Source organism: Bufo gargarizans, chromosome 11 (genome assembly GCF_014858855.1).
Source record: "Bufo gargarizans isolate SCDJY-AF-19 chromosome 11, ASM1485885v1, whole genome shotgun sequence".
NCBI lineage: Eukaryota > Metazoa > Chordata > Amphibia > Anura > Bufonidae > Bufo > Bufo gargarizans.
Window position 1 is genome coordinate 34,659,667 of NC_058090.1, and position 14,254 is coordinate 34,673,920.

Here is a 14,254-nt window from a genome sequence, read left to right on the forward strand (position 1 = left end):
CAGAGTAGTCGGCCCATTTCTTCATTACCCAGGATCATGTCTATCCTAGATAATGATCCGTAAGTGTTGGAGTAACACGAATATAGTCTAGTATCCGGGTTTCTAAGTCTCCAAAAATCAAGTAAGGAAGCTTCTTGTAGTAGCCGCCCAAAGGGGGTTATTACACTACTAATCGCTAGCGTGGGAGTATTAAATTTATCTAGTGCTGGGTTAATCATATTATTGAAATCTCCTAGTAAGACTACGGGAATGCTCGGGAGATCCACAATAAGTGATATCAATTTTTTAAGCACTATCGGGGAGTAGGGTGGGGGTACGTACACACCAATAATAATGCATTCAGTATTGTACAATTTACCATGCAAAAATATATAGCGCCCCTCCGCATCTATATGTTTTGTCCTGCACTCAAATGGGATGGCCCTATGTATAAGAATGCTCATTCCCCTGGCGTACGTAGAATATGTGGCATGAAAGCATTGCCCGGCCCACTGAGGAGTAAGCAATCGGGTTTGGTCTAATGTTAAATGGGTTTCTTGGAGGCAACACACTAATGGTTGGTATTGTTTTAGGCTGTCTATGACCGCCTTCCTTTTGGTTGCGTCCTTAATACCCCTGACATTCCAACTTAAGAAATTAACTGAACTAGCCATACCCGTTTTTTGCAGAAGATAAGTATTTCGCAAACCCAGTCAAGGACCTCTCCCTAACAGTGTCAGTTTTAGAAGACAATACAAGGTTCCAAACAGGATTCCCCACAAATAACACTCTCATGGCTGCAAAGATTAAACAAAGATCCCAAAACCACCTAGACCTAACATAAACTCTCTTAGAGGGGTTACTGGGCTCGCCAACTAGTTCCCTCCTTGCACTCCCATACCGGGACCGGAGGCGTAAAAGAAAACAGAACCCATCGGCGACACCAGACCCAGGGGTAACAAACATTACCCAGAGGAGGGGTGGCAAGCACATAGTTAACTGCATTACTGTGCACAATAGAATGGTGAATAACAAAGCTCAAACAGTTAAACCATTAGTATCCGAGCTCCCATCCGACTCCCGGACAGCATATACTCAGAATAATCCAATCATGGACATCAACAACTGAATTGGATCTTAGTAGAAAAATAACAAACTAATATCATCTAGGGTTACATTACAGCGAGACTCTATGAGGTATATAATAAACACACACTCATTCACACACCCTGCCCAGGTATACTTATACAGCCAGGGACCCCAGAAATAGCTGCAGCTCAGTCTCCATTCGCATTCTGTCTTGCTTCGCGTAACTGAGGTTCATGGCGGTCCAACCATCTCAGGGCTTCCTTGGGGTCTTCAAAGAAGGTGGTATTTCCCAACGCTGCGACTCTCAGTTTTGCCGGATAGATCATGGAATAGGAGACGTCAAGTCCTCTCAGTCGACGCTTAATATCAAGGAATCTCGCCCTTCTTTTTTGGACTTTCATAGAATAATCAGGAAAGAATGACACCTTGTGCCCGTCAATAGATATTTCCGGAAGTTCTCTAGCTTTTCTGAGGATGATGTCACGGTCCCTGTAATGGAGAACTTTCATAAGTACAGGCCTGGGCGGAGCACCTGGAGGCAGAGGGCGGGTAGGGACCCTGTGGGCCCTCTCAATTGCAAAGAGAGGAGTTAAAGTCTCAGGACCAAACTGATCTTTCACCCATTTCTCAAAGAATTCGGTAGGGTTTGCACCTTCCACTTTTTCCGGTACCCCCACCAGTCTGACATTATTTCTGCGCAGGCGATTTTCCAAGTCGTCTTGCTTGGCCATGAGGGAATCCAGCTGGCGCGCTTGGTCACTGGTCTCTATTTTTAGAGGCGAGATAGCATCCTCCACATCCCCCAAACGGTCTTCCAGGGCAGTGGTTCGTTCCGCCAAACGTTTTAAATCATGCCTCACAATAGACACATCCTCTTTTATAGTTCCTACTTGCATGTTAAGAGCAGTTAATGACCTTCCACATTTTGCAATTGCTCTCATAACATCTTTAAGTGTAGGTTTCTCAGCATCTGAGTCAGGAGCGTCTGTTCCGGTATCTGCATCACAGGTCAGCAGAGGGCCATATCTGTTGGGACTGCAGACTTCTCTTATGTCTGCCCCAGCCCCTTCCTCCTCAGTGATTCGGCCAGTTGCGGTGGAAGCCCGCTTATTCCTGTCCCCTGCAGCTTGTGAGAGGGTAGTATCTCGTGCGTACTTGCCGAGTTTAACTGCAGACTCTCTCTGCATCGTGCCTGCGTGCTCCCGGCGGTTCGGCGTGTCGGGTCGGCGCCATCTTGGGGATCTCTGCCTGCACCTAGTCCTTCTCTTTTTCTGGACATAGCGGCAGGGTCGGCGTCTCTGGGCAGCGGAATGTGTCTCCCCAACTGCCGTGCGATATTAGCCACTCAGCAAGGTATATTTAGTTTGAAAATATGTGCGTCCACAGGATAAATTGCCGGGTCGGTGCTGCCGCTCACATGCCTGGCTAGCCACGCCCCCCGTGCCTTCACAAATTAATCTCAAACAGAGAGGTACTGGAATCCATCAGTGACTCTGAACGTACAGCAACAATGAAGAATGTAGATCTCAATTATGATCATCTTCCAGTTCAGAACGTACTTGGATTGGGATGGAATGTAGAGAACGACAAATTCTTTGAAGTATCTATTGAAAAGAAAGTTGCAACTTGACGAACTATTCTTTACGCAGTGGCTTCTATATTTGATCCATTGGGATTTTTGGCCCCAGTAATCCTCAGAGTAAAATAAATACTGCAAGAATTATGCAGACAGAAGTTGGGATGGGACGAGCCTGTACGTGAAAATTTGAGGCAAAGGTGGGAGAGTTGGATAAGAGACTTGCAAAACTTGAGAGAAGTTTGGATACCCAGATGTTTTGTACCTCATGATTTTGGAAAGTACAAGAAAATAGAACTTCATCATTTTTCAGATGCCAGTTGTTATAGTTATATCAGTGCTCCTACATCAAAGTAATAGGAGAAGAAAAGATACACTGTGCCCTGGTTATGGGGAAGGCCAGAGTTGTACCTACCAGTATTCAGACAATACCAAGACTTGAACTGACAGCAGCTGTTGTTTCAGCATCAGTAAGCAAGTTTCTGAGAGAAGAATTGGAATTGGGAATAGATGAAGAATATTTTTGGACAGACTCACAAGTTGTCCTAGGATACATAAACAATGAAGCTTGGAGATTCCATATCTTTGTCGCCAAATTCGGGAAATAATAATCCAGAACATTGGCATCACAATGACACAAAGCATAACCCAGCAGATCATGCTTCAAGAGGCCTGAATGTAACTGAATTGAAAAATTCAAATTGGTTCACAGGTCCAGAGTTCCTTTGGAACAGTAAAGGTTACACAGAATGGTCTATGGGTGATCCAGAAGTAAAAGTTGTACAAACATTGAGCACTGCTGCCAAGTGTCAAGATGACATACTTGAAAGACTAGCCAGATGTTCAAAATGGAATACAGTTATAAACATAGTAGCCCGAATTCAACGTATGGCAAAGGGAATCATAAAGAAGGAATCCTTAAATGTAGAAGAAAGACTAAAAGCTGAAGGAACAGTCATAGGACTCATTGACTCAGACTCAGTCATAAGAGTCATTCATATAGGGGGCTATTCATAGTATTCAGTATATTGGGCAGGCTAGATGGGCCAAATGGTTCTTATCTGCCGACACATTCTATGTTTCTATGTTTCTATTTAACAGAGATTATACAGTGAAGAGTTGAAGAGACTTAGTCAAGAACCTAAAAGGCTTCCAAACAACTACCCAATGTACAAGCCTCATCTTGTTCTGCAGGATGGTATACTGAAGGTGGAAGGGAGACAGGAAAATGCATTGTTATGCTATTTATCTATCATCCACAGATCCCCCCCATAGCAGTGTCATGCCATCCACAGATGCCCCCATAACAGTGTCAGCCACAGACCCCCATAACAGTGTCAGCTACAGACCCCCATAACAGTGTCAGCCACAGACCCCCATAACAGTGTCAGCCACAGACCCCCATAACGGTGCCATCCACAGACCCCCATAACGGTGCCAGCCACAGACCCCCATAACGGTGCCATCCACAGACCCCCATAACAGTGCCATCCACAGACCCCCATAACAGAGCCATCCACAGACGCTCATAACAGTGTCATCCACCGACCCCCATAACAGTGTCAGCCACAGACCTCCATAACAGTGCAATCCACAGACCCCCATAACATTGTCTTCCACAGATCCCCCATAACAGTGCGTCATCCACAGATCCCCCATCACAGGCTACCATTAGTTCAAAGCCCACCAAAAGCACACCTTTTGGTTCAAAATATTTTTTTTCTTAATTTCCTCCTCAAAAACCTAGGTGCGTCTTATGGGCCGATGCGTCTTATAGGGCAGTAGAGAAATTGAAACTTGGAAATTTGCAAATTTTCCCAAATTTTTGGCAAACTTGGTATTTTTTTATAAATGAAAATGAATTTTTTTTACTCCATTTTACCAGTGTCATGAACTACAATATGTGACGAAAAAACAATCTCAGAATGGCCTGGATAAGTCAAAGCGTTTTAAAGTTATCCCCACATATAGTGACACTGGTCAGATTTGCAAAAAATTGCATGGTCCTTAAAGGGACTCTGTCACCACTTTCTAACCCCCACTTTTTTAACTATCGTTTTATTCATGGTGCCCTTCTGATTACAGTTGTCATCTTATATGTTAGATCTGCGGTGCCGTTTAGGTAAAAAATCGATTTATATCACCTGTCAATCAGCTAGATAAGGTGCCCAGGGCGTTCCTCTCCTCTTGAATCTGCCGCCTGCCGCCGCCGCCGTTGGTGCCCAGCTCCTCCCCCGGTCTCGTCAGCGCTGCTTCAAACAACACAGATCCGCCTCCGGCTCTCCCTCAATGCCCCCTCCTTTTTTTCGGAAATCTCGCCCGTGCGTACGCATCCTTTCGGCATCATCGCTCTAAGTTCGCGTTATGCGCATGCGCGAGAAAAGGATGCGTACGCACGGGCGCAGGCCTGTGCGCACACGCGAGATTTCCGAAAAAAAGGAGGGGGCATTGAGGGAGAGCCGGAGGCGGATCTGTGTTGTTTGAAGCAGCGCTGACGAGACCGGGGGAGGAGCTGGGCACCAACGGCGGCGGCGGCAGGCGGCAGATTCAAGAGGAGAGGAACGCCCTGGGCACCTTATCTAGCTGATTGACAGGTGATATAAATCGATTTTTTACCTAAACGGCACCGCAGATCTAACATATAAGATGACAACTGTAATCAGAAGGGCACCATGAATAAAACGATAGTTAAAAAAGTGGGGGTTAGAAAGTGGTGACAGAGTCCCTTTAAGGTGAAAATGAGCCCGGTCCTTAAGGAGTTAAAAAAAGAAGAATTTGTGTCTGTCCTTTATACTTTCTCTCCTCTTTATATTGTACAGTTTTCAAACAAGCACCTAGATCTGAATTCTTTTGTAATTGCATGTAATTAAATATTTAGCATAGCCACTGAGTTATTCAATATAATGTATCTGTAAAGCGCCACCTGCTATTCCTTTTTTTTCTTATTTCTTTGACCAGCTCACTGAGATAGCCGCACATGCTCAGTTTCATCCTTCAACTGCTTCCTGAGCTGTGATAGGGAGAGCTAAGACATGCCCCCTTAGTTGCAGCGGAAAGGACACTCCCCTTGAGCTGTCAGCTTCATATAAATCTAACAGAGCAATGAATGTGGAGATCTCTGGATCCATGTGGGGTACAGGACTGGTTGTAGCTTTCTTAGAAATAGATTGAACACTTACTATATGATGTCTGATTTAAGGTCCCCTACACATTTATTGGCGATCCAGCTCAATTTCCATCTGGTGTAGTGCAGAAAACACCAGAGGGAAACTGAAGCTAGAACTGATCTCATAGTTTTCTGCGGGATCATCCATATTCATCTGGCGCATCACTTATGATGTTGGGTGTCAAATAATGCAGACAGAAAAATGCTTCATGCTACTGGTACTAGGGAGGCTCGTCCCCGTCACCGTCTGCTATTGGCTAACCTCTCTTCCCCCGACACCGGATGTTTTAATCCGCACGACGGGGAGATGCAGTGGCGGCTGTGCGGGTTTCAAAAGCTGCGGGGGGCAAGGTAAATACATTGTGTGTGAGGGGCCCAGGCATATGAGGGGTACATTTCAGGGGTTGGATAACCCCTTTAAGCACCCTAATGCAGGATCTAATGAAGCATGCCATGATTTTTATCAGTAAGAAATCAGAGTCACGGGGAGGTACAGTGAAGCCCCCACAGAAGTCTATGGTACCATATTACATCTCCAGTCATACTGATCTGTAAGGGTCCATTCACACATCCGCAAAATGGGTCCGCATCTGTTCCACAATTTTGCGGAATAGGTACAGACCTATTCATTTTCAATGGGGCAGGAATGTGCTGTCCGCATCCGCATTTGCGGATCCGCACTTCCGTTCAGCAAAAAAATAGAACATGTCCTATTCTTGTCCGCAATTGCGGACAAGGAAAGGCATTTTCTATGAGAGTGCTGGCGATGTGCGGTCCGGAAAAATGCGGAACGCACATTGCCGGTGTCTCTGTTTTGCGGATCCGCAATTTGCGGATCCAGAAAACACATACGGACATGTGAATGGACCCTAATACAGTTATTTGCAAGAGGCTTTATGTCGGTTATTTTTAGTAATATGCCGTGCTTTTGTAGTATTGTTATACATTTATTTATTTAGTTAATTATAAAAAAAAAATCAGATTTAGTATTTTTTTGTCTGACTTTTTTTTGTTGTAGGAACTTAGAATAGATGAAACAGTTTTATCTCCAGACAAAGAATTTCACTCAAAACAAAAAAAATGTCATGGTTAGGGCTGATTTACACAATTGACCATATTCTAAGGCTCTGTTATTGGATACTGTGCCCTCACTTGGTTCTGATTTCATTACACGACCTATTATATAGACATTCTCAAGGTTCGGTCACACGGTCAGTTTTCTGCATGTGGTTTTGGAAGCCAAAATCAGGAGTGGATCAGAAAAGGAGAGAAAGTATAAAGGGCAGACATGACCCCCTCTCTTTTGATTTCTCTTTTGGTCCTGGCTTAAAAAAACTGCAACAGGAAACCTGACTGTGTGGCCATACCTTATACAGGCGCCACATAGCGGCACACTGAGTGCCAAAGACTCCAAAATAAAGTAGGGAATGAATGCTGCTTTAGTATGTTTATAAAGGGGTTTATAACAGAATAGCTAAAAGGCTTGTAATGAGGCCCTGGGGCATTCAGCAGGTCGCCCCTGTTCCCATCCCCAGCTGATTTTTTTTTCCAGGGGCCAACAAGGCATTTCCCCTGCAGCCCAAAAGAAGAACTCGACTTCACCAGAATTGGAGCCACTTGTACAAAGCAGCTCTCTGTTCTGGCTCATAGAGAGGAATCTCAAGTGGGGAACCACCCATCCCCCATCCCTTTATGAAGCCCATATGACCCACTAGGGAATACAGATGGGAGTTGTCTTCATGAAACAACCCCTTTAATTGTGAATCTCACATTGGAATTTTACCATTATCAAATTAGAAGACTTGATCAGCATATAAATATATAAGCAAATGTGTATTTGTCCACTGTTGATTCAGAAACGAAGCGTCACCGTCTGTATTAGAGTATAAAGCAGTACGTGCACCAGCTCTCTCTCCGGGATGCATCCACTCAGTTCATATTTCATTATAGACGGTATCAAACAGTGAGAAACGTCTCATGCTGGAAAAAAAGGCGACAGCACCGGGAGCTGTCCATGAGATCTGATATCTCCAGATGGCTCCTAACAATCTAGCAAATGAAAAAGGCCTGGTAAGAGGACGCCAAAAGTTATAGAACAGAAAGAGCAGCTCTGTCATTACACAGACAATAACAGTGCAAACCCTCTGATCAGGTTGTCACTATCCCACTATCAGCGAAGAGCAGAAGCCTACAATATAGAGTGCACCACTCTGGAGCTCTCCTCTGAGGTCAACATCACAGAGGCCAATACTGAAAATGTGATGCAAATTTATGTCAAATCTGTCTGACAAATCACCTGACTTTTGACAGATAAGACTTCCAAAAAAAAAGAAAAAAAACTATAGTTAAAAGGGCATCTGTCAGCAGATCTGTCCCTATGACAGTGGCTGACCTGTTACATGTGCGCTTGGCAGCTGAAGGCATCTATGTTGGTCCCATGTTCATATGTGCCCGCATTGCTGAGAAAAATTATGTTATTATATATTCAAATGAGCCACTAGGAGCAACGGGGGCGTTACCATTACACCTAGAGGCTCTGCCATCTTTGCACTTTGACAGGATGACACGATTATGTTTACACTGTCTGGCCCTGTCAAAGTGCAGAGGGTGCAGCAGTTGCAGAGAGAGCAGAGCCTTTAGATGTAAAGATAACGCCCCCATTGCTCCTAGAGGCTCATTTACATATATTAAAGCATCTTTTTTCTCAGCAATGCGGGCACCAACACAGATGCCTTCAGCTGCCAAGCCCTTCAAATTAACATAGCGGAAGTCCGAGGGCACACGGTCACTAGCAGTAGGACGGATCCGACAGGCTCTTCACCCGATGGAACAGCCTGCCGGAGGTCCGTGTCGCTAGTGTGAAAGTAGCCTTAGACTTTTCCTGCCATTCATCAGCATATGGCGCGCTATGAACAGCACAGGCAGTGCACTAAATGTAGGCAGCTATTATAGCTAAATGATAAAGTACTATACTGGACTGTAGTATTCAGGGTAAATTGCTGTGTTGGCACTTTGCGATAAATAAGTGGGTTTTGGGTTACAGTTTGTGAACTCGGTCTGTAAAAGGTTCATCAGCACTGATCTATGGTATCTATCTATCTACAATATATATCTATGTGCGGTATCTATCTGTCTGTCTATCTTCTTGTATGTCTGTCTATCTATCTATCCATTCATCTCCTATCTATCTATCTATCTATCTATCTATCTATCTATCTATCATTGTACAGTATTATGAGGTATATAGTAGGTGTTAGGGCATATTGTAAGTACTGTCACATATAGAAATCATTGTTACGCTCCGCACACAGACTAGTTGTCACCAGAATCATTGCGCCATTTCAAAATGTGATAATTGACAAAGTATGTCAAAGAAACGTCATTAATTTATTTACTCACTTCACCAGCCGCCGAATGCTCAAAATGGCGACTACCTGCAGCCGAGCACCCAGGCCCAGACAGGCAGTCTGTAGAATCCCTTAATTTCCAGAAGGGCAGTTCTATTAAGGAGGCCTGTAGAATAGTCTGAGGTAATTTCTAATACTCTGCATGCTACCATGGTCACCCAGCCCTGATACAGCAGTCTGCAGACTTAAAATCGGGAATAGTTCTTTTTATCTGGAAGAAGAAGACGGAGGCCAGAACCTGCTGATATCTAGGTATGAATCTCTTCTAGTGGTGACAAGGGACACACTGAAACAGTCAGAGCAGTGCTGTATGCAGAAGAACTACAAGTCCCAGCAAGGACTTTCTTAGTCCATAAAGCAGGCAGCCATTTTGAGACAGAGGGGCAGGGCAGACAGCCATTTTGTGACAGGGAGTGGCTCTTTAGATCCTTCAGGACGCGTGTATGAAGCTAGTGCATGTCAGAACTGAGGTGTTGTCCATAGCAACCAATCAGCTTTCAGCTTTCTTCCTGAGACTGAGATAAAAGCACAGTGTTGATTGGCTGACATCACCAGCAGCACTGTCTGGCTACCAGGTCCTAATACAGAAATGTATTTATGCTATTGTTTTCTGACAGGAATACTTTCAGGTTTAAAGCCATATTTGTGTAGCCCCAGTGCCATTTTTTTTACCTAAAAAAAAGGATAGTGCTTCAAATACTATTTCTGTATCAAAGTAATGATAAAATGCACCCAGTGAGAAGCTTAGCTCTTCATTGAAGATGGCTGCCATTACCCGGTTCTAGGATTATTAGTATGAACACCTATTTCTGTGGTAAACACGTTATGTTTTCACATGGAAGGCTATGTTCACACTTGTGCCATGGTTTCTGCTTATCTGCAGTGTGACAGACACCAACTGCGTCGGCTGCGGCATTGCCCCCCTATTGACTTACAGTGGGGGTCTGTCAGGTTATATCTTGGTGTGCACTGGCGCTGGGACGCAGATGCAAACAGAGCCTAATAAAATAGAAAGTCACGACTTTCTCTTGCAACCGTATTGGAAAGTAGTGTACCAGTCCCTCCCCTCATACAGCGTGCATGCCATATCCCCCAACAGGTAACCCACCATGTTTAACCTGTAGAGAACCCACGCGGTACATCTACGGCGCTGGTGAACGTGAATTAAGAACCAGCGCCGTACATGTATGGTGGGCTGATTGGATGGCTGCAGGAGCTGCGCCCATCCGATCAGCGGCATGGACTCAGCAGTGACTGACAGCCGGACCCCTGCTGCATACACAGACATCGGTGAAAACACTGATGCCGGCGTGTTAACCCCTTGTATGCCACGTTCAAAGCTGACCGCGGCATGCAGAGGGTACGGGTGCTCTCTGCTTCCCCATCAAGGTCCCCGCGCTGCAGTGTCAGGGACCCAATGGCAGAGAAGGCAGCCCGATGCCTTCCATAGGATTCTGGGCTTGCCTTCTACGGAAGCCTGTGAGATCCAGCCCTTAGGCTGGGTCTTACAGGAAGGCTGTCAGCATACAAGCTGACATGCAATGTATTACAATACAGGTTGTATTGTAATGCATTGCAGAGGGGATCAGACCCCAGAAGTTGAAGTCCCAGAGTGGGACAAAAATAAAAAGTAAAAAAAAAAGTGTTTTCATGATAAAAAAAATAAAACACATAAAATTGTTAAAAAAAATTAAAAGAAAAATGAAAACCAGACATATTGTGTATTGCCGTGCCTGTAACGACCGCCTCTACAAAAATATCACATGAACCACCCCCTCACCTGAACGCCGTAGAAAAAAATAAAATAAAAACGGTGTAAAAAAACAAATTTTTTGTCACCTTACATCACAAAAAGTGCAACGCCAAGCGATCAAAAAGGCGTATGTCCCACAAAATAGTACCAATCAAACCGTCAACTCATCCCGCAAAAAATGAGACCCTACCTAACACAATAGCCCCCCAAAAAAACTAAAAACTATGGCTCTCAGAATACGGATACACTAAAACATGATTTTTTTTTTGTTTCAAAAATGCTGTTATTGTGTAAAACTTTAATAAAATAAAAAAGTATACATATTAGGTATCATCGCATCAAAAATGCTGTTATTGTGTAAAACTTTAATAAAATAAAAAAGTATACATATTAGGTATCATCGCGTCCGTAAGAACTTGCTGTATAAAAATATCACATGAACTAACCCTAATAAAAAAACTGTGTAAAAAAAGCAATTTTTTGTCACCTTACATCACAAAAAGTGTAATACCAAGCGATCAAAAAGTCATACGCACCCCAAAATCATACCAATCAAACCGTCATCTTATTCTGAAAAAAATGAGCCCTTATATGAGACAGAGAACTAATAAAAGCATGGATGCACAACATTTTACATGCAAACAATAGAACTGAGAAATGAAGATCATTCTAAATTAAAGTGGTATTATACCTACTATAAATGAAAAAAGAGAAGCTCTTTGCGCACATTTTTGATTAAACGTGTTGTTGGGCCCACCTACCAGGTGTCAAGGTGGCTTCCGCAGATGGGTACCGCTACATGATACAGTCACCGAAAAAACAAAAAACTATGGCTTTCAGAACATGGAGAAAGTAAAAAAATATTTTTTTTCAAAAATGCTTTATTATGTAAAACTGAAACAAACAACCCCAAAAAGTAGTCATATTTGGTATTGTCACATCCGTAACAACCTGCTCTATAAAAATAGCACATGATCTAACCAAAAAATGTAAATAGTGCCAAAACAGCTATTTTTTGTTACCTTGCCTCACAAATAGTGTAATATAGAGCAACTAAAAATCATATGTACCCTAAAAATAGTACCAATAAAACTGCCACCTTATCTCGTAGTTTCCAAAATAAGGGAACTTTTTTGGAGTTTCTACTCTAGGGGTGCATTAGGGGGTATTCAAATGTGACATGGCAACTTAAAATTATCCCAGTAAAATCTGCCTTCCAAAAACCATATGGCGTTCCTTTCCTTCTGCGCCCTGCCGTGTGCCCGTACAGCAGTTTACGACCACATATCGTATGTTTCTGTAAACTACAGAATCGGGGTAATAAATACTGAATTTTGTTTGGCTGTTAACCCTTGCTTTGGATTAAAATTGAAAATCTGCCAAAAAAGTGAAATTCTGAAACTTCATCTACATTTTTCTTTAATTCTTGTGGAACACCTAAAGGGTTAACAAAGTTTGTAAAATCAGTTTTAAATAGCTTGAGGGGTGTAGTTTCTAAAATGGTGAGATTTATGAGTGGTTTCTATTATGTAAGCCCCACAAAGTGACTTCAGACCTGAACTGGTCCTTAAAAATTGGGTTTTGGAAATTTTCTTAAAATCTTTAAGATTTGATTCTAAACTTCTAAGCCTTCTAACTTCCCAAAAAAAGAAAATGTAATTTACAAAATTATCCAAACATGAAGTAGGCATATGGGAAATGTACAGTAATAACTATTTTAGGAGGTATCACTATCTGTTTTAAAAGCAGATAAATTAAAAATTTTAAAATTGCTAATGTTTAAAATTTTTGGTAAATTTGGTATTTTTGGTATTTTTTTATAGATAAAAATGAAATATTTAGACTCAAATTTACCACTGTCATGAAGTACAATATATTGACGAGAAAACAATCTCAGAATGGCCTGGATAAGTAAAAGCGTTTTAAAGTTATCACCACATAAAGTGACAAATGTCAGATTTGCAAAAAATGCCATGGTCCTAAAAGTGAAAAATGGCAGGGTCCTGAGGGGGTTAACAACAGGCTCACAATCACGCCTAGTCAGATCTGCTGTTGTTCTTCATGGCTTTCACCAAGTGGCAGAAAAAGTTAATGGTTCACATTTACTAATAATGGTGCATTTGACGCCAATGCGTCAGAGGACAAGTTACTTCACAACACTGAGCTAAAGAGCTGCCTTATCCTCCTCTCTGCTCTGCTTGTCATTGATTATGATCCTGAATATAGCTGATAAGATCTCCCACTGAATCTTTGTAGGAATGGAGTTCATGAGGAGACATGAAGTATGGACTGTGGCAACATAGACTGCATACAAGTTCTGCTGCTTATTATCCACAACCCCACCTCCTCTCTGTACTTCATGTCTTCTCATGAACTCCATTCCCACAGAGATTCATTTGAGGATCTTATCAGCTGTATTCAAGATAATATTCCCTGACAAGCAGAGCAAAGAGGAGAATGAGGCAGTGCTTTCAGATTAGGTGCCATTTTGCACACATTTGTAAGCCAAAACTTGGATTGGATTTTAAAGGGCATCTGTCGGCAGATTTGTACCTATGACACTGGCTGACCTGTTACATGTGCGCTTGGCAGCTGAAGGCATCTGTTTTGGTCCTATGTTGAATGCTGAGAAAAATAAAGCTTTAATATATGCAAATTAGCCTCTAGGAGCAATGTGGGTGTTGTCATTACAGCTAGATGCTCCACTCTCTCCGCAACTGCAGCACCCTTTCTCCTTTGATCGACAGGGCAGGCATAATGATGTTTTCACTGCCTGGTACTGTCAAAGTGCAGAGGGCATGGCAGTTGCAGAGAGAGTGAAGCCTCTATGTGTAATGGCAACACCCCCATTGCTCCTAGAGGCTCATTTGCATATAATAAAACATCATTTTTCTCAGCAATGCCGGCACATATAAACATAGGACCAACACAGATGTCTTCAGCTGCCAAGCGCACATGTAACAGGTCAGTCAGGTGTCATAGGTACGGTTCTGCTGACAGATGCCCTTTCAAAGAGTTGTCTCACTTTGGCAAATGTTATTTATCATGTAGAGAAAGTTAATACAAGGCACTTACTAATGTATTGTGATTGTCCCTATTGCCTGCTTTGCTGGATTGATTCATTTTTCCATGTATTGCATGTTTTACCTACCTCTTTGTAGATCCAATCCTAGCCGCACTGTGTAAATGAGACCCTAGTGAATATAACGTAGTCTTCTGCAGTATTGTGTGATGTACTGGTTTGGAAATACTCCTCTAAATTTGCGATTTTAGACCAATTATTT

General features: G+C 42.9%; 1 protein-coding gene across 1 annotated transcript in view; it reads left to right on the forward strand.

The window, feature by feature from the left end:
• Positions 1-3,532: 3,532 nt before the first annotated feature.
• Positions 3,533-14,254, forward strand: part of C11H14orf39 (chromosome 11 C14orf39 homolog) — a 54,921-nt gene continuing 44,199 nt past the window's right edge. The window contains exon 1 of the mRNA XM_044271245.1: positions 3,533-3,660. Coding sequence (XP_044127180.1) covers positions 3,533-3,660 — 128 coding nt within the window. The remainder of the gene's footprint in view (positions 3,661-14,254) is intronic.